The sequence below is a fragment of the Bubalus kerabau genome, chromosome 15 (genome assembly GCF_029407905.1).
Source record: "Bubalus kerabau isolate K-KA32 ecotype Philippines breed swamp buffalo chromosome 15, PCC_UOA_SB_1v2, whole genome shotgun sequence".
Classification (NCBI taxonomy): Eukaryota; Metazoa; Chordata; class Mammalia; order Artiodactyla; family Bovidae; genus Bubalus; species Bubalus kerabau.
In genome coordinates, this window is record NC_073638.1 from 42,842,157 (window position 1) to 42,865,982 (window position 23,826).

At 38.7% G+C, this 23,826-nt stretch overlaps 1 protein-coding gene and 1 long non-coding RNA gene across 5 annotated transcripts in view; one reads left to right on the forward strand and one right to left on the reverse strand.

The window, feature by feature from the left end:
* SBF2 (SET binding factor 2) overlaps window positions 1–23,826 on the forward strand; it is a 508,637-nt gene that overhangs the window by 457,518 nt on the left and 27,293 nt on the right. For 3 of the 4 annotated variants that reach the window (XM_055548644.1, XM_055548646.1, XM_055548647.1), the window contains 4 exons: window positions 8,421–8,605; window positions 13,571–13,747; window positions 15,921–16,022; window positions 16,723–16,908. In XM_055548644.1, coding sequence (XP_055404619.1) covers window positions 8,421–8,605; window positions 13,571–13,747; window positions 15,921–16,022; window positions 16,723–16,908 — 650 coding nt within the window. Of the gene's footprint in view, window positions 1–7,052; window positions 7,128–8,420; window positions 8,606–13,570; window positions 13,748–15,920; window positions 16,023–16,722; window positions 16,909–23,826 lie in introns of all 4 variants that reach the window. The other variant, XM_055548648.1, reaches the window with a different exon arrangement.
* LOC129628959 (uncharacterized) overlaps window positions 16,945–23,826 on the reverse strand; it is a 58,275-nt gene continuing 51,393 nt past the window's right edge. Inside the window, exons 2-3 of the long non-coding RNA XR_008703017.1 lie at window positions 18,019–18,098; window positions 16,945–17,055 (exon numbers count right to left, since the gene is read on the reverse strand). This is a non-coding gene — a long non-coding RNA (uncharacterized LOC129628959). The remainder of the gene's footprint in view (window positions 17,056–18,018; window positions 18,099–23,826) is intronic.

Genomic DNA, 23,826 nt, shown 5'->3' on the forward strand with positions numbered 1-23,826 from the left:
TAAATGAATGATCAAATGTATTACTAGCATGGTGACAGATGAGTTTAGCCTCATGGAACAAGAGGTATAATAATTGCTGAAATCTTACATACTGATGAGTTTGGGAGCCCTGGATGGGGAGGGGAGCGTGGAGCATGTCTAAATGGTGACTCGGCCCTGGCAGCATTCCACGATGCTTCAAGTATGCAGGGTAGAAAGGCTGAGCACAGAAGCATAAACAGCTAGGGCAATGTGAGCCCAGACTCGAAGGCTGTGCCTCCAATGCCCGTTATTTTTACTCTTGTTCTCGGAAGTGCTAGGTTGAGGAATAAGAGACAATAGTTCAGGATCGACATAAAGACTATTTTACAAAATTCACTTGTTTCCCTTTTGAAAACCAAGATTACTGTGCACATCTCCTGGCAATCATACTGATTCTTTAGACAGATACTTTTTTTTCCTTCTTCATCAAAACTTTCTGTGATTGCAGAGTTTCCTAAGAGCTTTCACCCTTCTTCAGTTATCTTCCTAATCAGGCCTTAACATCATTGTATTAGTTTGCTTGGGCTGCTGTAACAAAATGCCACACTGCGTGGCTTCTAAAGCTATTGTATGGAGGCTAGGCGTTCAGAGTCAAGATGTTATCAGAGGGCCATGAGGAATAGTCTGTTCTGTGCCTTTCCCCTAGCTTCTGATGGTTTGCTGGCAATTTTTGGCATCCCTTAGCTTGTAGAAGCATCAGCCAGATCTCTGCCTTCATCTATACATGACATCCCTGTGCACCTGTCTCCAAATTTCCCCTTTTATAAAGACACCAATCACATGAATTAGGGGCCCACCCCACTGAAGTGTGACCTCATCTTAACTAATTACGGCTGCAGTGACCCTATTTCTAAATGGGGTCACATTTTCTGAGGTGCTAGGGGTTAGGACGGCTTCAGCAATACGTGAACCATGAACTTCCAGATGTTCAAGCTGGTTTTAGAAAAGGCAGAAGAACCAGAGATCAAATTGTCAACATCCACTGGATCATCAAAAAAGCAAGAGAGTTCCAGAAAAATATCTATTTCTGCTTTATTGACTATGCCAAAGCCTTTGACTGTGTGGATCACAATAAACTGTGGAAAATTCTGAAAGAGATGGGAATACCAGACCACCTGACCTGCCTCTTGAGAAACCTATATGCAGGTCAGGAAGCAACAGAACTGGACATGGAACAACAGACTGGTTCCAAATAGGAAAAGGAGTACATCAAGGCTATATATTGTCACCCTGCTTATTTAACTTCTCTGCAGAGTACATCATGAGAAACACTGGGCTGGAAGAAGCACAAGCTGGAATCAAGATTGCCGGGAGAAATATCAATAACCTCAGATATGCAGATGACACCACCCTTATGGCAGAAAGTGAAGAGGTACTAAAAAGCCTCTTGATGAAAGTGAAAGAGGAGAGTGAAAAAGTTGGCTTAAAGCTCAACATTCAGAAAACGAAGGTCATGGCATCCGGTCCCATCACTTCATGGGAAATAGATGGGGAAACAGTGAAAACAGTGTCAGACTATCTTTGGGGCTCCAAAATCACTGCAGATGGTGACTGCAGCCATGAAATAAAAGACACTTACTCCTTGGAAGGAAAGTTATGACCAACCTAGATAGCATATTGAAAAGCAGAGATACTACTTTGCCAACAAAGGTCCATCTAGTCAAGGCTATGGTTTTTCCAGTGGTCATGTATGGATGTGAGAGTTGGGCTGTGAAGAAAGCTGAGTGCCGAAGAATTGATGCTTTTGAACTGTGGTGTTGGAGAAGACTCTTGAGAGTCTCCCTTGGACTGCAAGGAGATCTAACCAGTCCATCCTAAAGGAGACCAGTCCTGGGTGTTCATTGGAAGGACTGATGCTGAAGCTGAAACTCCAGTACTTTGGCCACCTCATGCGAAGAGTTGACTCATTGGAAAAGATGCTGAAGCTGGGAGGGATTGTGGGCAGGAGGAGAAGGGGACGACAGAGGATGAGATGGCTAGATGGCATCACCAACTCGATGCACATGAGATTGGGTGAACTCCGGGAGTTGGTGATGGACAGGGAGGCCTGGCGTGCTGAGATTCATGGGGTCGCAAATAGTCAGACACGACTGAGTGACTGAACTGAGGGATTAGGATGACAACAGAAGAATTTTGATGGGGTGGGAGGCACACAGTTTGACCCATAACAGTTATATGTAGCTTTTTCCTGAACTTTTAAATACTTGTTGTTTTAAAGTCTAAGATACAATCTTCAGTCTTCTCCTCATTTCTTTCTTGGTGAGTTTGAACTAAAAGATAGTACAGTGTATTTCTCCCAAGGTTTCTGGTATTTCTGTTGCCAGGAACTGGTGTCGGGATTTGGTTCGAAGTTGCAGTTCTCTTATTTCTTCATTTGCCATCTGAAACCTTATATTAGCAGGCATGTCAGCACCTTTTCCCTTTAACTTTTAGTAGAATGCAACTTCTTGGTTTATCTAGTTGAAACCCTCCCATCCCCATCCTACTCTTGATTTCTGTCTTTGTAAACTTCATCAACAACAAACACATTATCTGTTCCTCCACTTGGCCAGGTGACCTATATTATAAATTTTAGGTATGAAACTGTCTGTTTCTGTGTTGGTACCTGAGGCTCAAGGATGTTCACCAATATGTTTCAACCTCAGTATCTTTTCTTTTTTTATATTGGCCTCAGATTCATGGCTTTTTTTATGCAAGGGAATCCCCACTAGTGGTTACATTCTAATCTTGTGTCCTTTCTTTTCTATTCTCAAATGTGCCTGGAAAGCTGTATTTACATCTTAGGGTTAAACTCTATTTAATTTGTTTGTGACTCTTTCTATGCATAATGAGGCCATAATTATTATTCATGATCCCCTTCCCAAATATTTTCTCCTAAAAATTACTGTAAACTTGGTGTGTTTCCTTATGACAGATTTTTTGCTCCTAAGCAGGGTCCATCTCTTAATTCTTCTTTCCCAAAGCCCCCACATCTCCCAAGGTCCCAGTGATTAACTGGAAGATGAAATGTGGCCGCTTCCTGACACCTCAATCTTCTGTGTCCCTAGAGCTGCTTTCCTTTGCCTCTTCTGATAGCATCATCCCTCCTCATATAGAGCAGCAGGAATGGACTGGGGCAAGCTGAGGAAATCTCAGAAGATTCCCTGTTAACATGAACATGGCAGGTAGACTCACACTCAGATTGGCCAGGGCATGACTACATGTAGACACTTGCATGCCTTGCCGTTAGTTCATTTCCTTGTTCCCATCCTCAAGTATAGAGTCTTCATTTTTCCAGAGAGCTAGGTACCACTTCACCAGCGGTTCCTCATTTACCCTGTGTGGAGAGAGCCTCCTATCTTGGAATCTCCCTACCAACCTTCTCCTTTTTTCTATTCTATTTTCACTGTTTTTCCATTCCTTTTCATTGTCATAGAATCTTAGTTCCTGCTTTCCTTCTTATGCTCTCTCCACTGTGCCTCTTACCTACCCTGATGAATGAGGGTTTAGACTGACCTCCACCTTCTCCTTCACCCTTTTGCAGTCGGGGTGGTCACTTAGCATTGAGCATGCATGTTGAAGAGTTCCTAAGACAGGAGAAGCAACCTTTTTGCTTCTTAACTGCAGGAACCAGTTAAGAAAAGATGAAGATGTGAATAGATAACATTGCTTTTCATTTAAAATGACAGTAGGTTTTGTGCCCTATGAGCAAAATGCAGATATTTGCAACTTGGATAAATTATCTTGTGTAGAAAAATGCCATGAGAAAATCCGCCTCTTAAATATAAAAATGAAATAGCTGGGTGTATTTGAGAAGTAGCCACACGGAGGAAAATTTTTAAATTTTTCCTCCTTTACATTTCCACAGCCCTTTAAGTTCCTCAGCAGTGTTATTTTATCCTTAAAATAACCTTCAGGACAGATGTTTCAAGAGACTTTGAGAGATGACATGACCTAGCCAAGATCACTTAGCAAATAAGAGCAGAACTGGGACTAAGATTAGTTCAGTCCATTTCAGTGCAGCATTCCCTGAATATAACTTATACGTCATGCATTTTGCTAGGCATAAGGTTACTTTGATAAATATAGTACGCTGTCCCTACATCCAACCCTAGCATGTCTTTTCCTTCTTTCCTTGCTTTGTTCTGAACAGAGTAGAGAGAATAATATCATTGCTCAGGAAACTCATGCTCTGAACAACACTTCATTCCCATGGGTGGGATGAACTAAATGACTTCTTCCCTGAAGCAACCTCTTTATCCAGACTCTTCTGGACAGATCCAGGGCCACATGGTTGCTTAGGTAACAAGACACTAAGAGTTCGGTTCAGTTACATTCAGACTCAAACTGCGGTCCTACCACTTAATGTATGATAGTAAGCAACTTAGGAAACCTCTTCATGTTCAGTGTCCTCATCTGTAAAATGGAGATAATAAATAGTATTTTCGCTTTCAAGTGGTTATAAGGAAAGAATGAAATATATGTAAAGCGCTTAATTTAGTAACTGGCTCATTATTAATAGGAACTCAGTGAATGTCAGTTCCATTATTATTATTGAAGTTATTGTCATTATCGTTGCTTCATACTCCACTGAAATGGGAGGGAAGTCTATATTTGAATGTAAATTGCCTTAAGTCTGGTTGCTCCTCACTGGCAAAAGGCAAGCAGATAAAGGAAATGTGCCTTCAGCCTAGACCAATAACTTTCAAATTTTTTTGATCACGACTTACGGATATAAAATGTATTTCTTACTGTATGTATACATATACCTTTGTATATGTATGCAAAATGTATAGAGACTGTAACGAAAGTTTCACAAAACAATATTCATCTACATACCACAAGCAGTGCACATACCTTTTTTCCATTCTAATCTGTTTCACTTCTTTAAAAATACAGTTTGACCTTCTAAAATCATTTCACAAACCACTAAGGAGGACTCTGCAGTTTGGAAACACACACCTCCAGGTTGGTGTTAACATGCTCAGGACACGTATTTGACACCTGAGAATCACTTAGGAAAATAAGTAGACCTCACCACCAATGAAGTAATGTCACACCTTTGGGTAACGTGATTGCCGGATGGAATTGCAGTTGTTTAAGTCCTGTGTTGGCCCCATATCAATACAGGCTGTTTTCCCATTGCTGATTTTCTGCTCAGTGATAAATACTTGGCAGTTTTTCATTAATGAGGCTCTGTTTGAGAAAGTACTTAATTATTTTAAAATTTAATACCCCTTTTATTCTTTCAGGGCAAATAACTGAGTTCAGGATATAGTAGAAAACCACAACAGCTCACATGTATCAATTTTCAAAAAGAAAGTAATCAGCAAATATTTGCAGTACCTACATTTCAGGCTCTTGGCATGGAGATAAGACTATTTGTGGGGGATTCCCTGACAGTCCAGTGGCTGGGACTCTGTGCTTCCACTGCTGAGAGCCCAGGTTCAATCCCTGATTGCGGAACTAAGATCCCACAAGACGCATGGCACAGCCAGCAACAGCAAAGACTAAATGTGATTAGGTCTCTGCCCTTTGGAACACACAATCAGTAAAATAAGATGTGCAAATAATCACAGTGTGCTATGGGATCAGAGTTCAAAGAGAGCTCTCTACAACTCTAGGGACAGTCAGGAATGGTTTTCAGAGTTTACATTGTTCCTGGATCTTAAGGAATAAGGAGTTTGTCAGGTAAAGAAATGGGAGAGGTCATTCTAGGCTGAGGGACTAGCGTAAAAAAATGATGTATTTAGAGAACAATATCTCAAAATCAGGGACCCAAGCACTCAGGCGTCACTGTAAGCAAGCATTTACTGATCTGTATTTCAGTACGAAAGCTCAGAGCCTTGACTGACAGGAGACCAGTAGGCTCCTTTCTGGGAGCCCTGTGCCTTTTTCAGCTCTTTGTTCTGTCTTGTAGTAGCATTTTCTGTGTACCGTCAGCCAGCACCTCTGCAGCCTGAGCTTCCTGACTTCTTCTGGCTACTGAAAGCATCAGTGCCCTTCGTTTCCTGTTTCCAAAGGAGTGAGGCAGAAATGAAAGATCATGGCTGATGACTTTTATCAAACTATGTCATATTTTATGCAGTTTTGAAATAGATAGCTTAATTGTCCTGCCATTGATGTTTTCAGTCCTTAATAAGAACAGAATCCTTTTCCTTAAGTGACTTGAGCAGCCCTTTTGCTCAGGAAAGAACATAACTGTGACTGACTTCTCACCGTGCTTGTTGTTACCAGGTAAAGTTTGCCACTGTCACGAAGCACTTTCTGTCAGAAAAAAAAAATTACTCAAATTACAAAAGTATTATCTTTGATACTACCTGTCATTTTGGTGCAAGTAGGGATTTTAGGAGAAGCCATTGCGTCAGCCATCACAAGCTATATTTTTTGTGGCATTGGGTATTGTCACAGGATCATAAGTTTTAATGCTGTGCATAACTATCGGCTTATGGAAAATAAATGGAATTTCCAAGTGAAAAGAGAAAAAAGAAGATAGTGTGGCAATGCTTACTGCTCTACTGCGAAAACATGCCCTTTGTTATTCCAAATGGTTGGTAGAGCTTCATTCCTGATATGATGCCCTTGCTCAAAGAATAAACGTGTTATATAGCAAATCTTATTTGCAAATCAGTCAGCCTCATTAAGTACCAGGACCAATGTATTCCTAACATCCCCTCCCCAAATTCCTTAATTTTATTATAAAAATTTGTTTCTCACCAAGTGACAACCTCTAAAAGCTTATTCCATTTGGTATAATTTTTTAGTGGCACTCTTTGCTGTGCTGTCCATTTCATTGTGCTTATAATATTTATAAACAAGTGCTGAAATTTCATTTAACAGACACTCAGTTCATCTTTTTGTGTGACTGTTTATTTGTTAATCAAATAAGCTTTTTATTTGTTAATCAAATCTTCTGCTTTTATTATATTTACATTTTCCCTATTGTTAATTTAATTTTTAAAATTAACCTGTTCTTCTCTTATGCAATTTGCTCTGATGTTTGCTGCTATGTACATTTCATTCCTCCTTCCTTCTTTAATCTTACCTACCAGTGCATGGGTACAGAGATAAATGTTTTACTCAGTCCAATCCCAAATCTTCAGCTAAGGGAAGAGTCCATAATCAAGGTACTGTATTATTTGTCATGATGTATCACTGTTTTTAACCATCTTCATATGAAGGCATATGTGTTACAAGTGACTTATTTCACATTCGTTTGTCAAATTGTATTCTTTATTCTCATCCACATTCTGAATTTCCTCTGTGACTTCATTTACAAAAAAATTAACACTTGCCATAGTTTCTAAGAAACCTTATCAGTTGTAATAGGTTCATCCATATTAAGCAGAAATTACAAAACCTTTTCTTGAGAACTGGTCTTCCGACCCTATAGATGCTTATAAAGAGAGAAACAGATGTGACATTATCATGGTGACTTCTGGTCACCTAGAAACATGGCTTGATTTAATATTTGTCAAAGATTAAAGCTTCTCAAAGAGCCTTTCCAAATCTAAAGAAAGCTCTTTAGGGAAGCAGTAGTAGTGTTATGTACCCCTGTGACTCCATCACAGCCTGACACCACAGTCTATGGGCATTTCTAAGGACCTCTGTAAAATTCGAGCTGTATTATATCCCTTTGTGTTTAAATACTTAATAGTCTAACTTGCATATAAAATGCTTGATTTTTCTAATTAATTAAGGTCAACTTATAAGATTCTTCCTAGTAGCTTAGCTTCATCTTTCCCTTAGAAGACATCTGCCCCTTTATTTAAGACTGTCCCTCTTAAATAAAGCCTCCTAAGAGTGAAATGCACATTACTAAATTTATAACTTTTCACTGTTTTTCCTGGATACTGGGGGAAAAAAAGATAAATATATAATCTTTACTGACTTAAAATTACATCATTTTGGCATGATGTGCAAATATTAATTCTAAATCCAGCCTCAAATTTTAGTGGGTTTAGTAAAGTTGTGATTTATTTCTTAATGTGGAATTCTTATTGAACTGACTAAAGCAGAAGAATGTTTCTTACTTCTTTCTTGAAGCCATGAGGAATTTACTTCCATGTTCTCTTCCCTAGGCATCATTATTGCCTCCTGCCCACATTTTTTTCTTTCCTAGAGTCATTGTACTCTATTTATGATAAAATACTCAGTATGTAAATACTGAATTTACATCAGTATGCAAAAATAGAATTGACTTGGGTGATTTCTTAGGTTCCTCTGAGCCAAATGATTTTTGAAATGCTGTGTTGAATAATGCTTATATGATGCAGATGACCAATATGATATGTGATTACTTAGATGAATTAATTTGCTATTACCTCTAAAACTGTACCTGCAGAGCATGCATCTTTTTCCCTATCCAATGGCATTCTCACATCAGATTATCTCACTCAACTGTTTTGACTTTTGTGAAGGTGTTTGGGCAAGTCTTCGCTCTAGCACTCGCCTGATCAGCTCTCCAACATCCTTCATTGATGTTGGCGCCCGGCTGGCAGGCAAGGATCACTCAACCTCCTTCAGTAACAGCACTTACCTGCAAAACCAGCTCTTGAAACGTCAAGCAGCCCTTTACATATTTGGTGAGAAGTCACAGCTAAGGGTAAGATTTCTTTTTCTCACTTAGAAACTTCATGGATACAGGAAGGCAGCTTCTAAAACTCATTTCATAAACCAATTTTCCTAGATTTTTTTTTTTCCAGCTTGGATTCTTAACCTAGAGTTAATAATCTCAAAAAAATTAGCTCATGAATATGTTTACATATGTGTGTCTGCCTGTACTTATGTAGAAGGAGATACATATGCATATACACACATGCATATTTTACCCGTGAAAAAAGTGCTTATTTATAATCATTTTCTTTTTTCTTTTATTGAAGTATAGTTGATTACAATGTTGTTAACTCCTATTTTACAGCAAAGTAATTTGGTTACACATAATGTATACATTCTTTTTTTAATATTCTTTTCCATTATGGTTTATCATAAGATACTTTTTTTAATTGGAGGATAATTGCTTGGGGCTTCCCTGGTGACTCAGATGATAAAGAATCCACCTGCAATGCAGGAGACCCAGGTTCAATCCCTAGGTTGGAAGGATCCCCTGGAGGGCATGGCAACCCACTGCAGTATTCTTGCCTGGAGAAGCCCCATGGACAGTGGAGCCTTGCGGGCTACAGTCCACAGGGTCATAAAGAGTCAGACATGACTGAGCCACTAAGCTCAGCACATACATATATACATTCTTTTTTTAATATTCTTTTCCATTATGGTTTATCATGGGATATTTTTAATTGGAGGATAATTGCTTTACAATGTTGAGTTAGTTTCTGCTGTACAACACCATGAATCAGATATAAGCATATATATATTCTTTCCCTCTTGAGCCTCCCTCCACCCCTCTAGGTCACCATAGAGCACCACGCTAATCTCCCCATTACACACAGCTTCCTGCTAGCTAGCTGTTCCTCACGTGGTAGTGTATATATGTCGATCCTCCTCTCTCCATGGTAGTGTATATATGTCGATCCTCCTCTCTCAATTCATCCTCCTTCTCCTTCCCCGCTGTGTCCACAAGCCCATTCTCTATGTCTGTGTCTCTATTCCTGTCCTACAAACAGGTTCATCAGAAACATTTTCTAGATGGATATATATATGCATTAATATACAATATTTTACTCTTTCTGACTTACTTCGCACTGTATGACAGAGTCTAGGTTCATCCACATCACTACAAATGACCCAATTTTGTTCCTTTTAGTGGCTGAGTAATATTCCATTATTATATTCTTCATTGTTAATGGGTAAAGAAGTTGTGATACATAATCATTTTGAAAATCAGCATAAACATCAAGACTATTAGGGAGTATACATTTAAAAAAAGAAGAAAGACATCTATTCAGGCTGTGGTTTTCCACTCTTTCAGTTCAGCTTCCAGAATCTGTGCCCATGGCAAAACAGATGTTTCTGTTCTTCGTAAACCTATTGATAAAGCTATAGGAAGGAAGAAGAGTGGAAATAGTATGGCACTGCATATGGAAGCAAGGGAAGGCCAAGGTTGTACTTCTTAGGTTACATTTTTTAAGATTCCTCAAGGCTATATACAGAGACACATGTCCTCTAAGACATGTCAGAAAATGCAAAATATTAATTAGCTGCTAATCAACTTTATTCTTACTTTTCAGTTATTATGCTAAAGAGCTTCACTGTGCTCAAGTTCCTCTAAATTGTAAAGACAGTCTCTATCTCCAAAAGCAACATTAATTCTTCTGGATTTAATGTTTTGCAATTCACACATTACAAAATAAATTTCATCATTACTGACAGGTGTGTGGGAAATAAAAAGGGCTTGTTAATTAAGAAATCCTCTCAAGTTTAGTCCAGGGCTGCAGTGAGCACTGGACAATCTAGGCAGACCTTCAGTTGAACTGAAGAATGGAGGCTGCGAGCAGGATCCCTCAGGCTTGGTCCAAAGGACGCCAGAGCCTGAGTCAGCTCCTCTGTGGCAATCTACCTGGCACTTCTCCCGCTGCCTGGACTGCCATAGTCACTTAGTCTCCAGGCTTTAGGGTAGAATGAAACTGCTGGGTAATGCTCAGTTTTTAAATATGCACACGTGTCTTCTGATACAGCAGGTAATCTTATGTCCAGAAAATAACTGGGACACTTTTCAACAGTAGCCCAGGGATGCCTGCACAGCCTCTTTGGCACCAGTGTCTTTCCCAGAGCACAGACTTCTCACACTTAAGCACACCACTTATTTATGATCTGAGTCACTCCCCAAGGTTTGTCTCCTGAATGCACATCTCTACCATTCCCTTTGCACATCAGTCTTCAGATAAGCTGTGTGATCAGGCATATACAAGTAAGAAAGACTGGCCAAATAGACCCTTCCTCCTTTCTTCCCTCCCTTCTCTCTTTCATCAATACAATATTATATTTAAAAAGCATAATTCCATAATCCCAAACATAATCTATGGCACATTAGTTATGAGCATTTTTGTGTGTTCCATTCACGTGTTTTTATTGAACTCCGTCTGTAGACCGTGGGTGCATGTGTTTGATGTGTGCCTCAGTCTAGCCAGCACAGTGCTGCCTGGTTACAGCTCCACACCTTCTCCCAGCAAAAGGAAACACAGGAAACCAATCAGTGAGAGTGACTTATTCTAAATAATCTGGAATTGGCTTTATTTACCATTTTTAATTCATATACTTTTAATATCTTGGTGACAAATTCCTTATAATCTAACAGTGTGTCTCAACACTATGGTCGATAACTCCTGCTGTATAAGGTACGTATGAAAGTGTTATTCTGTCAGTCATGGCCAACTCTTTGTGACCCCATGGACTATAGCCCGCCAGGCTCCTCTCTCTCTGGAATTCTTCAAGTAAGAATACTGGAGTGGGTTGCCATTCCCTTCCTTCTCCAAGGATCAAAGCTGGGTCTCCTGCATCGCAGGCAGATTATTTAATGTCTGAGCCACCAGGGAAGCCTCTTAAGGTAAGTATACCTACCTCAAGTGCAGATGGGAAATAGAAAAGAATCTAGTTGTCCTGAAAAATAAACTATTTTTTATGTATTAGAAGTTGTTTTTTTGTAATTTATACAACACACCATTGTAAATCAATTTAGTATACTTCAATAAAAAGTTTAAAAAATAGATAACAAAAAAAGACCTGCTGTACAGCACAGGGAACTTACTCAGGAATATAAATGTTCAAATATCTTGGTAAATATATCTGGATTATAATAAATGTTTTGAATTGTATATAACTTTTAAAGTAAAGCAAAAAAAAGGTTAAAAAAACTTGACAATGTGACTGAAATTTTACACATAGATGATAAATCCAAAATATCCAACAATTTGGAAAATTATCCAATGATTGAAATAATTATGAAGTCTATTATATTATACAACATGGAAACATGTTATGACTTGAGATAAAGAATCTAGCAGTATGAGAATAAGAGTTCCTTTCTGTTTTTCTTTATCATCTATATGTAAAATCACAGTAGCATACAGCTTTTTTATTTTTATTTTTTATTGAGATACAATACAATCCACTGGAGGATTTTCCCTACATTTTAGATTATTTTTTTAGGGTAGCTCCCTAAACGTGGAATTACTAAGACAAATAAACTTTTTTTCTTAATATATGTTGGAAATGCTCTTTAAAGGAAAAAAAAAAAAAAACTTGGGAGTTTTTGCTTTTTATTTGAAAACTTTTATAGGCCTTTAAAAAACACTCTAACCAGTATAAAACATGAAATGGACCCTATATGTAATCTTTGGCAGCAATTTTGCTTAGTTGTGATAAAATACAAATAACATAAAATTTACTGTCTTAACATACACACTGTAGCAGTGCTAATCACATTCACATTATTGTACAGTCAGTCTTCAGAAAACAGATGGTCCAGCTTCGAGTAATTTGGGCAGGATATGAAGAAAGTGAAAAGAACATGAGAAAAGTCATTCATTCTTTGCCATAAGAAGCTGGAGAACTTTTAAATCTTCAGAAGTAGGCAACTAGATTATCAGAATAAACCATTACGGTGAGCCATCAATTTAGCGTTCTTTAGTTAATATTGAAAACTCACCTGGAAAAACTCCATGTGGATTAAAAGTACCAAAATTCCATATGAATTTTTATTTGAGTAAAAGTACTCAAATATATGTCATATTGAGTGGGAAAAATTGTCCAAAAGTTAGAAATCAACAAAGTCTCTCATGTTTTACTGTATATCATTTTTTTATTTTTGGCTTTAAAAGAATAACTACAATATTAGTAGTCTTAGGACAGTGAGACAGTGATTTCTATTTCCTTCTCCATGTTTATCTCTACTCTGTTTTTTTCATTTTCACAGTGGCTGTGTTTTACTTGCATAATAAACAAATGTGTATGTCTATAAACTTTAAGTTGTAGAGCTTTGGAACCTCAATAGCATATTACCTTTTAATTGTAATGCACATCTTAGGGAGATTTAGTTTACAGTTTGGGATTAGTCATGCATCATTGGTTCCTCTTTAGACTTCCAGGTTCATGGCCTTATAAGAAAGTGAAAGTCGCTCCGTCGTGTTCGACTCTTTGCAACCCCATGGACTGTAGCTTGTCACGCTTCCCTGTCCATGGGATTTTCCAGGCAAGAGTACTGGAGTGGGTTGCCATTTCCTTCTCCAGAGGATCTTCCTGACCCAGGGATCAAACCCGGGTCTCCCACATTGTAGGCAGACACTTTACCGTCTGAGCCACCAGGGAAGTCCTCATGGTTTTTTAAGTGGCTTCTATTTGGTTCTATAAGCTCCAGCAAATAGATTCCAGTCTACAAGTAGCCTCTTCAAGTTTCAGAGTGAGAAGTCAAGTCAAAGCACTAGATCTTACTGAATATCTCTTTCCAGCAATACTGATGCATTAGCCACATAAGATTGACCTTCTTGACCCATTGCAGCCCCTGCAGCTCCTTGGCCTCAACTGACTATATATTATTAAGCATTTCCCTGTTGAGAACATTGTTCTTTTACCTGTTACACTTCATCTGCTTAATTCTCTGCATCTTCATCCACAGAACTTCAAGTTAGAATTTGCTTTAAATTGTGAGTTTGTTCCTGTTGAATATCATGACATCCGACAAGTGAAAGCCAGTTTCAAAAAGCTGATGAGGGCTTGTGTTCCAAGTGCCATCCCTACTGACTCAGAAGTGACCTTCCTAAGAGCCCTGGGAGACTCTGAGTGGTTCCCACAGGTAATATTTGGAGCAGCTTGTTTTCTAACTCAAGGAAAGAGAGTCCCAAGGGAATATACAAAATTGATATTTGAGGAAAAGAATATTGTATTCCCCACTACCTGACACTCTCTCCCCTTCTTGTGTGTCCTCTATAAAGGCCTTTCAGTTCCAGGGCACCACGTGATGCAGGAGGTGCAGGGGTGGAATTCTTCATCCTTGGGTTTTTCTCTGTTACTGAAATTTGGTCTCCATAGGATGCTAAGAAAGATTTTTAGGTGGAAACTTTTTGATACGTAACAAATTTAATCAACATGTATTTATAAGGCTTCTGGTCTGTCATTGTCAATGATGATAATCCAGGACAGAACGTGACTTCTATGTGGCTCCAAGGGCCTTTTCCTTTCTCACTTTCTTTTTGTCTCTACCTGGTCCATCTCTCTGGATTTTGGATTCATCCCCCAAACCAGCCCATCAAAGGCACACTGGATGCCCTGAAGCCATCTTAAGGTTTAGGAAAAACCACTTATCCTTCCCTCAGCTAAGTCAGTCTTGTGATGTTTTCAATTGAACTCCTATCGAGAAATTAAGGAAACAGGTATGCCAGCACATAACCCACATGTCTTCCAAACCACAGAAAGAACGGTATTTATGACATGCATGTTTCAGACACTGATGCAGACATTTGGCCAAGAGCCTCTCTGCAGTACAGCCTTGTCTTTAGGCCCCTCGTGCTTGTTCATTACTCCTTCTCCCCCCACAGGAGTGCATATCCCCTCTCTCCCTTGTCTACATCAACCTCCAAGTCTCCGACCTCTATTTTCCCCCCTTCCTCGCTTGAGGAGGAAAATGGATTGTTTCCAAAAGTACATGAGACTAAAAAGGGGAAAAAAAAAAAAAAAAAGGCCAGAAAATGATGTAAGTACCCAGGGCAGTGACTATTCTCAAGGTACTTAATCTCCAGGAAAACAGCCACATATATACTTAGCTATAAATCTGTATGAGACTGTGTTAATTACTGTTAAGGCAATTCAGGATACTTGGAAGTAGCCATGGAAGCTGAGAAATCAGTACTCCCTTCTGTTCCTAAGCGATGAGCCCCAGCCCCAAAATGTTCCCACCACTGAACCTATCCATCTGTTTCTGCTATTCTGCTCCTTACTTCATGGTGGATCCATATCAGAAATTAGTGACTAAAAACAATGGAAAACATTGTCCCACTTGGGATATTGGCAATTTAAAAGTTAACTTAGAGCAAATGCTAACTAAGCCCAGGAGAATTCAGGCCTGCTAATAGTTGTGTTATAGGAACTTTTGGGTGAGGAGCTTCCTGTTCCTGGAGGGGACACGTGCCTTGTTCCTGTTTCTAAAATAGCCTAGCTCTTTAAAATATGTTGGTGGGGGTGTTTAAATTCCAAGTTGGATTCATTCTCCAAATTATGTCATGAGGCTTAAAAAATTTTTTTTATATCAGAATGTTACACATTTAGTTTTGAGATCTATATGCTCTGCTCACAACCTAATTGTTCATTAGGGACTTTGAGTCAGTTGGCTTGCCTCAAAAAGCTGAGCACAAATGCAAGTTTTCTTCTCATTTAATACACAGTACAAATACTTAAGTGTACGATTCACATTTGATAGAAGCAATATCTTTTATAATTTCTCTAGGGAGATGCATTTTATATATATTCTGTAATATTTTTCTCCTAAGATTTTTGGTATGGATATTTTCTCTAGTATAAGGTTTTTAAAATTTTTAAAGTGTACAGTTCAGTTAAAATGAAAAAAGTGAAAAATACTTTTTAGTATATTTACAAAGTTGTGCAGCCCTCTGAGATAAAACATACTACATCATATAATAAGAAATTTTAAATCCAATAACTGTATTGCAAGGGCCACTTAAAACCTGTCTTTGCCACTCCATAGAATTATAATAGTTCTTCGGCTTTGAGGGGAATCTTAGGAGCTCAATTTATTTCATTATGTATCACTTGAACACGTTGTTTTAAATTGTGTCATTGTTTAATCTTAATTTTGATGAAGAGTTTTAATTGTTTAAAATTTATATGATTCTTAGTTGTTGAAATATTTTATCCCTAACTTGTTTGACTATCTAAGGTTGATAGCAGGTGTGTCTGTCCTTGGTGCTCAGAAAGCACTTGGTCTAAATGTGGCCTCTGTTCCTTTTTCTTAGCTTCATAGGATACTGCAGCTGGCTGTGGTTGTTTCAGAAGTACTTGAGAATGGTTCCTCAGTTTTGGTGTGTTTGGAAGAAGGCTGGGACATCACTGCACAAGTAAATTATTAAACCATATTTTCTGATGGTTGTATATTTGTATTTCAATTGAATTATTTTAAAATTCTGCAGGTGAATCTTTTGTATAATGACTAATGTGTTTATGGGCAGAGAAGGTACTCTGTTAAACACCGCCTGGTATTCATCAAAAAGCTCTGTGCCAGGAGTTCCTAGGCCCTCCATAGCCTGAGCACGCCGACTCAGGTCATCAGGCTCCACAGAGCATCACCACAGATGTACCATGCAAGCGTGACCAGCCATGTAGTTCACAGACCATCTTTCCTGTGTTTTGTCAGTTCTTTCTCTGGTTCTGTTAGCCCCTTCTTTACTCACGCCAAAGTATGAGTATGATCCACAGGAGATGTTAGTCTACATCTCCCAGAAGGTGTAGGTTTGAATTGAGCCTCTGACCTTGTTGATAAACCTAGGAGAAAGCCACAGTCAGCAAACTGGTCAGACAAGGATTAAATTCTTAATTCTCTGTAGAAAAATGTAACCAAAATGAATTTGAGTCTTACTTTTTAATGGAAAGCTTGTAGAATTAATACAGTTAGTTGTCCTGGACAGGTTAGTGAACAAATTTGCCATCCAGATACTTTGCTTGTAGAGTAAGCAGTCATCAAAGTGAAGTGCTTTGTCTTAGCAATAGGAACTTTTCAGGACTGAAAGTAATGAAGTATCCAACCTGCTTGTGCCCTAGGTGACCTCCCTGGTTCAGTTACTCAGTGATCCCTTTTATAGGACACTTGAAGGCTTCCGGATGCTGGTCGAAAAAGAGTGGCTCTCTTTTGGTCATAAATTCAGTCAGCGGAGCAGCTTGACCCTCAGCTATCAGGGCAGTGGTTTCACTCCAGTCTTCCTACAGTTCTTAGATTGTGTACACCAGGTAAGTAGAGCAAGTTTAAATCAACTAGATACGAAAGAAAGAACAGAAGTAGCATTTATTGAGTATTGCATTGCTGTGCCAGGCATCTTTATGTCACAACTCTGATGGACTCAGCCATAGACTTGATGAAATCTCAGCGGTAGATTTCTGGAAATGGAAGAGAAAAAGAACTAGTTGGTTTCTTCTTTTTTAGTTTTTTATTTATTTATGGCTGCGCTGGGTTTTCATTGCTGCACAGGCTTTCTCTGGTTGCAACAAGCAGGGGCTATTCTCTAGTTACGACGAGCAGCCTTCTCATTGCAGTGGCTTCTCGTGTTGCAAGCCTGTGCTCTAGCGTGCTAGGGCCTCAGTAGCTGCAGCACACAGGCTTCATTACCCTGAAGCATATGGAATCTTCCCAGACCAGGGATCAAACCCACATCCTGTTCATTGGCAGGCGAATTCTTAATCACTGAACTGCCAGGGAAGTTCAAACTAGTTGGTTTCTGAAATTAAGACAGCTGAGCTGGTTGTTGAGCTTGATCCCAAGTGAAGGGGTTATTCTTGTTTAGTCACTAAGTCATGTCCTACTCTTTTGCAACCCCATGGACGATAGCCTTCCAGGCTCCTCCGTCCATGGGATTTCCCAGGCAAGAATACTGGAGTGGGTTGCCAATTTCTTCTCCAGGGATTTCCCAACCTGGGGATCAAACCCGCATGGCAGGCGGGTTCTTTACCACTGAGCCACCAGGGAAGCCCCAAGTGAAGGGGTCAGCACTCTAAATTACCACCTACCAAGAAGAGGAACAAACTTGGGCTTATTCTCTAAGAAGATTTGGTCTAGTGTAGAATAGCAAAAATCTCTAGGTGATGGTGGGGCTTGAAATCCTACACGTGATCTTCCCAGTTGGGGAAAACCCTACCTCGTGCCTGAGAATTTAGGAGAGGTAGAGCCTAACCCTTGAGAAAGAATTCGGGCCTGACCAGGCAAGCCTCTGGGGTTGAAAACAGTGGCTCAGTTCCACTGGGTGACATAATCATCACTAATCAAAGAGCCAGACAGAAACAAAGGTCTGTGATGCAGTCAGATCCGGAGGGGCAGGGAGATGTGCATGTTCAGCTTCCTCCTACCTTCGTCTCGGGATTGGGCTTGAGAACAGATGGCACTGAGTTTGCAGGTTGAAGGTGTTGGCGCCAGTGGCTAAATCGGCCTGGGAAGAACAAGGTTCATGCTTTCAGCTGTGTTTCATCAACAGTGAATGGGTTCTGACATGTCACACATATTTGTCAAAATGGTGAACCTCTTTGAAATTGAAATACCTTGGCCTCAAGTATGTATTGAAAGGAAAAGTAAAAATATTTTTTAGGAACCAGTTTTGGAACTAGGTCATCTTATGTATGGTTGTGTTTTGATTTGTATTCTATTAATCACTTCACCAGCTTTATCAATTCACTTTATATTTTTAAAAATTTATTTAAAGTGTATAATTCAGTAGTTTTTAGTATGTTCATAGAGTTGTACAACTACCACAAGCAATTTCAGATTGTTTTATCACCCGATAAACAAACTCCATACACATTAGCAGTGACTTGTACACCACCTCCACCTGGATGCCATTCCCAGCTTACACACACTGGAGGTTATGTTTTTGATTGCTCCACAGCTTTTTAAAGACCTACTGAATAATTTTAATTGATTTTAGCAGCATCTGGAGAAGCTGGCCGCAAGGTTGAGCTTATGCTTTTAAACTCTGTAGCAAATGATATATTTGCTTCCTGTTGGAATATTAGCCTTTTGATTCGGATTCCTTTCAGCAAATAGATGAAGGAGAAGCGTGAAGCCCATTGTCTGTGAAACAGAAAACTTAACTGAGACCAAAGGAGATGTGCAGGCATCTCTTCTCACTTCTGGACAGGTGAAGGCATACACGTTCTTCATGAAATACTTATCTCACACTTCCTATGCTAACCGAGTGCACCAGGCTGTTTCCTGCCTCCCTGTCTTCCTCCCACCCCCTTGCAGTCATTGCTAATACTTCTTGACCACTTACTATTATGCCAGGCACTGTTCTCAGCACTACATTTCATGATTCTTTCTAGGTAATCCTTGAACCTTTTCGAGGCCTCTTCTTTTGTATTCTAACGAACCATCTACAGACTTCCTTGATAGCATCTATACACTAGCATCCATCTATTGACAAATGCCTGTTGCCTTCTAGAATTCTTGGGAGCAGGGTCTGTGTCATATTAGTCTTCATATCCCTAATATCTAATTATAATTTCAGTCTCTGGAGTGTAGTACACCCTCAGTACATAAGTACAACGAATGAATACATGAAAATTTGAATGACCACCTGGTTCAGCCTTATTCAGGCCCTCGTTACCCTTCATCAGGACCATCTCGCATATCCTAAGTACAATTGCTAGTAAAATCTTCTGAATGCTCAGATATGATGCTGTTATCCTCTTTTACAAAAATCTTTAAAGCAGACAGAAACTTTCAGTGGCTCTGTGTCATAAAGAATTACTCACATACAACTTGAATATAATACTGTCAAAAATCACTTGAAAGGTTTTTAAGGCTCCTTACTGGATGTCCGTGTTGTCTCAGTAAGTACTCTCAATCAGTTTTACCCCTGCATTGAAATAATATCACTGTTTATTCAGTTGAATACTAGATGAAGCAACTGACTGTCTTTTAATGTCTTTGGCATATACAAATGTGTATCTTTAACAATTAAAGTCACAGTCTTCATAATGTGGTGTTCACACTTAAAGAACATGTAGGGATTAAAAAAGCACAATAGAAAAAAAATCAATAAAACCAAGTGCTGGTTCTTTGAAAGGGTAAACAAAATCGACAAACTTCTGGCCTGGCTCACCAAAAAGAAAAGAGAGAAAACCCCTCAAAAAAAACAAAATAAGAAATGAAATGAAAAAGGAGAAATCTCAGCTGATACCACAGAAATACAGACCATAAGAGAATACTATGAACAATTATATGCCAACAAATTTGACAAGCTAAAAAAAAAATGAACAACTTCTAGAAACGTTGTTGTTTTTAGTCACTAAGTCTTGTCTGACTCATTTTGCAACCCCATGGACTGTAGCCCACCAGGCTCCCCTGTCCATGGGGTTTCCCAGACAAGAATACTGAAGTGGGTTGCCACTTCCTTCTCCAGGAGATCTTTTTGACCTAGGGATCAAACCTGTGTCTCCTGTATTCTTTACCATAGACCCACCAGGGACGCCCTCTAGAAGCATAAAACTCACCAAAATTGAATCAAGAAGAAATAGATAATTTGAACAGAATGATCACTAGAAGTGAAAGAACCTGTAATTAAAAAAAAAAAAAAAACTCCCTACAAACAAAAGTCTAGGACAAGATGGCTTCACAGGTGAATTCTACCAAATATACAAAAAACTTATACCGATTCTTCTGAAACTCTTACAAAAGTTTGAAGAGGAGGGAACAGTCCCAAAGACATTATATGAAGCCACCATTAGTTACCCTGATACCAAAACCAGACAAAGATACCACTAAAAAAGAAAATTACAGGCCAATATCTTTGGTGAATATAGATGCAGAAATTCTCAACAAATGTTAGCAAACTGGATCCAACAACACAGAGAAAAGATGATACACCTTCTTCATTTGAGATTCATCCCAAGTTTACAAAAATGGTTCAAAATATGCAAATCAGTGTGATGCACCACATTACAAAGACAGTCAAAAACCACATGATCATCTCAGTAGATGCAGAGAAACCATTTGGCAAAATTCAACATCCATTCATGATAAAAACTTTTACTTAAGTGAGTTACAGTGGACATATCTCAACATAATAAAAGCTATTTATGACAAACCCATAGCCAATATAATACTCAACAGTGAAAAGCTAAAATCTGGAACAAGGATGCCCACTCACACTTTTATTCAACATAGTACTGAAAGTCCTAGGCACAGCAATCATACAAGAAAAATAAAAGGTATCCAAATTGAAAGGAAGAGGTAAAATTGTCACTATATGCAGATGATGTGGTACTATGTATAGAAAACACTACAGACACCATACAAAAACTACTAGATCTAATCAATTCAGCAAAGTAGCAGGATACAAGACTATTCAGAAATTGGTTGTATTTCTTTACACTAACAATAAATACAAGAAAGGTAGTGTAAAAAATAATAACTTTTTAAATTGCACCCCCTCAAAAAAAAAATACTAGGAATTAACCAGACCAAGGAGATGAAAGACTTATACACTGAGAACTGTAAAATATTAATAAAGGAAATTTAAAGAGGCTTCACAGAAATAGAAAGATATCCTGTGCTCTTGAATTGGAAGAATTAATATTGTTTAAATGGCAGTACTACTCAAAGCAATCTACAAAAGTAATACAATCCCTATCAAATTATCCATGACATTTTTCACAGAACTAGAATAAGTAATCCTAAAATTTGTGTGGAATCATAAAAGATCTAGAATTGCCAAAGTAATTCTGAGGGGGAAAAAGACAAAGTAGGAAGCCTAACTGTCCCAGATTTCAGATAATACTACAAAGCTACATTAATCAAAATTGTGATATTGGTACAAAAACAGACATATGGATCAATGGAATAGAATAGAGAGCCCAGGAATAAATCCACACACCTACCTACCGTCAGTTCATCTTTGACAAAGGGAGCACGCTGCATGTAAATCAGTGAAGTTAGAACACACCCTTACACCGTACACAAAAATAAACTCAAAATGGCTTAAAGATTTAACCATAACACCATAAAAATCCTAGAAGAGAGCATTGACAAAACATTCTCTGACATAAACTGTACCGTTGTTTTCTTAGGTCAGTCTCTCAAGTCAATAGAAATAAAAATAAACAAATGGGACCTAATCAAACTTACAAGGTTTTGCACAGCAAAGGAAACCATAAAAAAAAAAAGGCAGGGGGGGAGGGCAACCTACTGAATGGGAGAAAATATTTGCAAAGGATGTGAACAACAGGGTTTAATCTCCACAATATACAAACAGCTCATATGACTCAACAACAAAAATAAACAGCCCAATGGAAAAATGGGCAAAAGACCTTAATAGACATATTTCTTCAAAGAAGATATACAGATGGCCAGTAGGCACATGAAAAGATGCTCAACATTGCTAATCATTAGAGAAATGCAAATCAAAACTGAAATGAGGTACAACCTTCACCCGTCACACCAGCCACCGTTAAAGTCCCCAGATGACAAATGGTGGTGAGGGTGTGGAGAAAAGGGGAGTTTCCTGCACTGTTGGTGGAAGTGCAACTTGGTGCAGCCACTGTGGAAACAATGTGGAAGTTCATCAGAAATCTAAAACCAGAATTACCATATGATCAGTAATCCCACTCCTGGGCATATACCTGGGCAAAACTATAATTCAAGAAGATACATGCACCCCTAAATTCATAGCAGCACAATCCACAATAGCCAGGACATGGAAACAACCTAAATGTGAATGGATAAAGAAGATGTGGTACATATATACAATGAAATACTACTTAGCCATAAAAAAGAATGAAATAATGCCATTTACAGCAACATGGATGCAAGTAGAGATTATTATACTAAGTATGTCAGAAAGAGAAAGACAGATACCACATGGTGTCACTTATATGTGAAATCTGAAATATGGCACAAATGAACTTATCTACAAGACAGAAATAGACTCACAGACATAGAAATAAAACTTGTGGTTGCCAAGGAAGGTGTGGGGAAGAAGAGGGATAGATTGGGAGTTTAGAATTGGTCAGTGCAAACTATTACATTTAGAGTGAATAAATGACAAAGTCCTATCGTATATAGCACAGGAAACTACATTCAGTCTCCCAGGATAAAACATAATGGAAAAGGATATTTTTTAAAAATATACTTCAATGAGAGGAGTGGCAGGTAAAGTCACTCATGCAGACTTTTTTTAAATAAGAATTAAACTGAACCCATGTCAAGTTTTGGGGGTTTGTTTTTTTTTTTTTTTTGGCCACACTACACAGCTTGCAGGAATCTCAGCCCCCTGACCAGGGGCTGAACCCAGGCCCTGAGCACTGACAGTGCAGAGTCCTAACCACTGAGCCACCAGGGCCTTCCCCCATCAAGCTTTTCTTACATAAGAATTCAACTGAGAATAGGCCATTTGTTTATAAGCTTCTTTACTAGGCACTTTAAGATATTATCTGTAGGCATTTGAAAATATCCATATTTTTGTTTTCACATTTTTATCCTAAAATTAATTTTTTTTTCAGCTAAAATGAGTTTGTAACTGTTCCTTTTCTGCAACATGTTGAAGTGACATCCTCAGATTTCACAGCATGAAATAAAGTTTAAAATAAGTTTAGGGACTTCCCTGGTGGCCCAGTGGCTAAGACTCTGCATTCACAATGCAGGGGGCCTGGGTTCTATCCCTGTTTGCGAAACTAGATCCCACATGCCACAACTAAGACCCAATGCAGCCAAATAAATATTTAAAAATAAAATAAGTAAATTTAACTTCTGCTTCCACAATAAGGGATTAAGACTCTAAAGACAGCTCTCCCCCGCCCCCACCACCAGAGCATAATTGTAAACCTAGACATGGGGAAAGGAAATATTTCAACAAATGGAATAACTGGATATCTGTATAGAAAACTATGAACCCCGAATTCTTACATCATTCACAGAAATTTGCCTGAAATGGATCATTGTCCTAAATTGCTAAAGGAAATTTTTCAAGTAGAAAATAAATGATAAAAGAAGGAATCTTGGGATATCAGGAAGGAAAAAAAGAACAACAGAAAGTAAAATGTGGGTAAAGAATTGATGCTTTTGAACTGTGGTGTTGGAGAAGTCTCTTCAGAGTCCCTTGGACTGCAAGGAGATCAGCCCTGGGATTTCTTTGGAAGGAATGATGCTAAAGCTGAAACTCC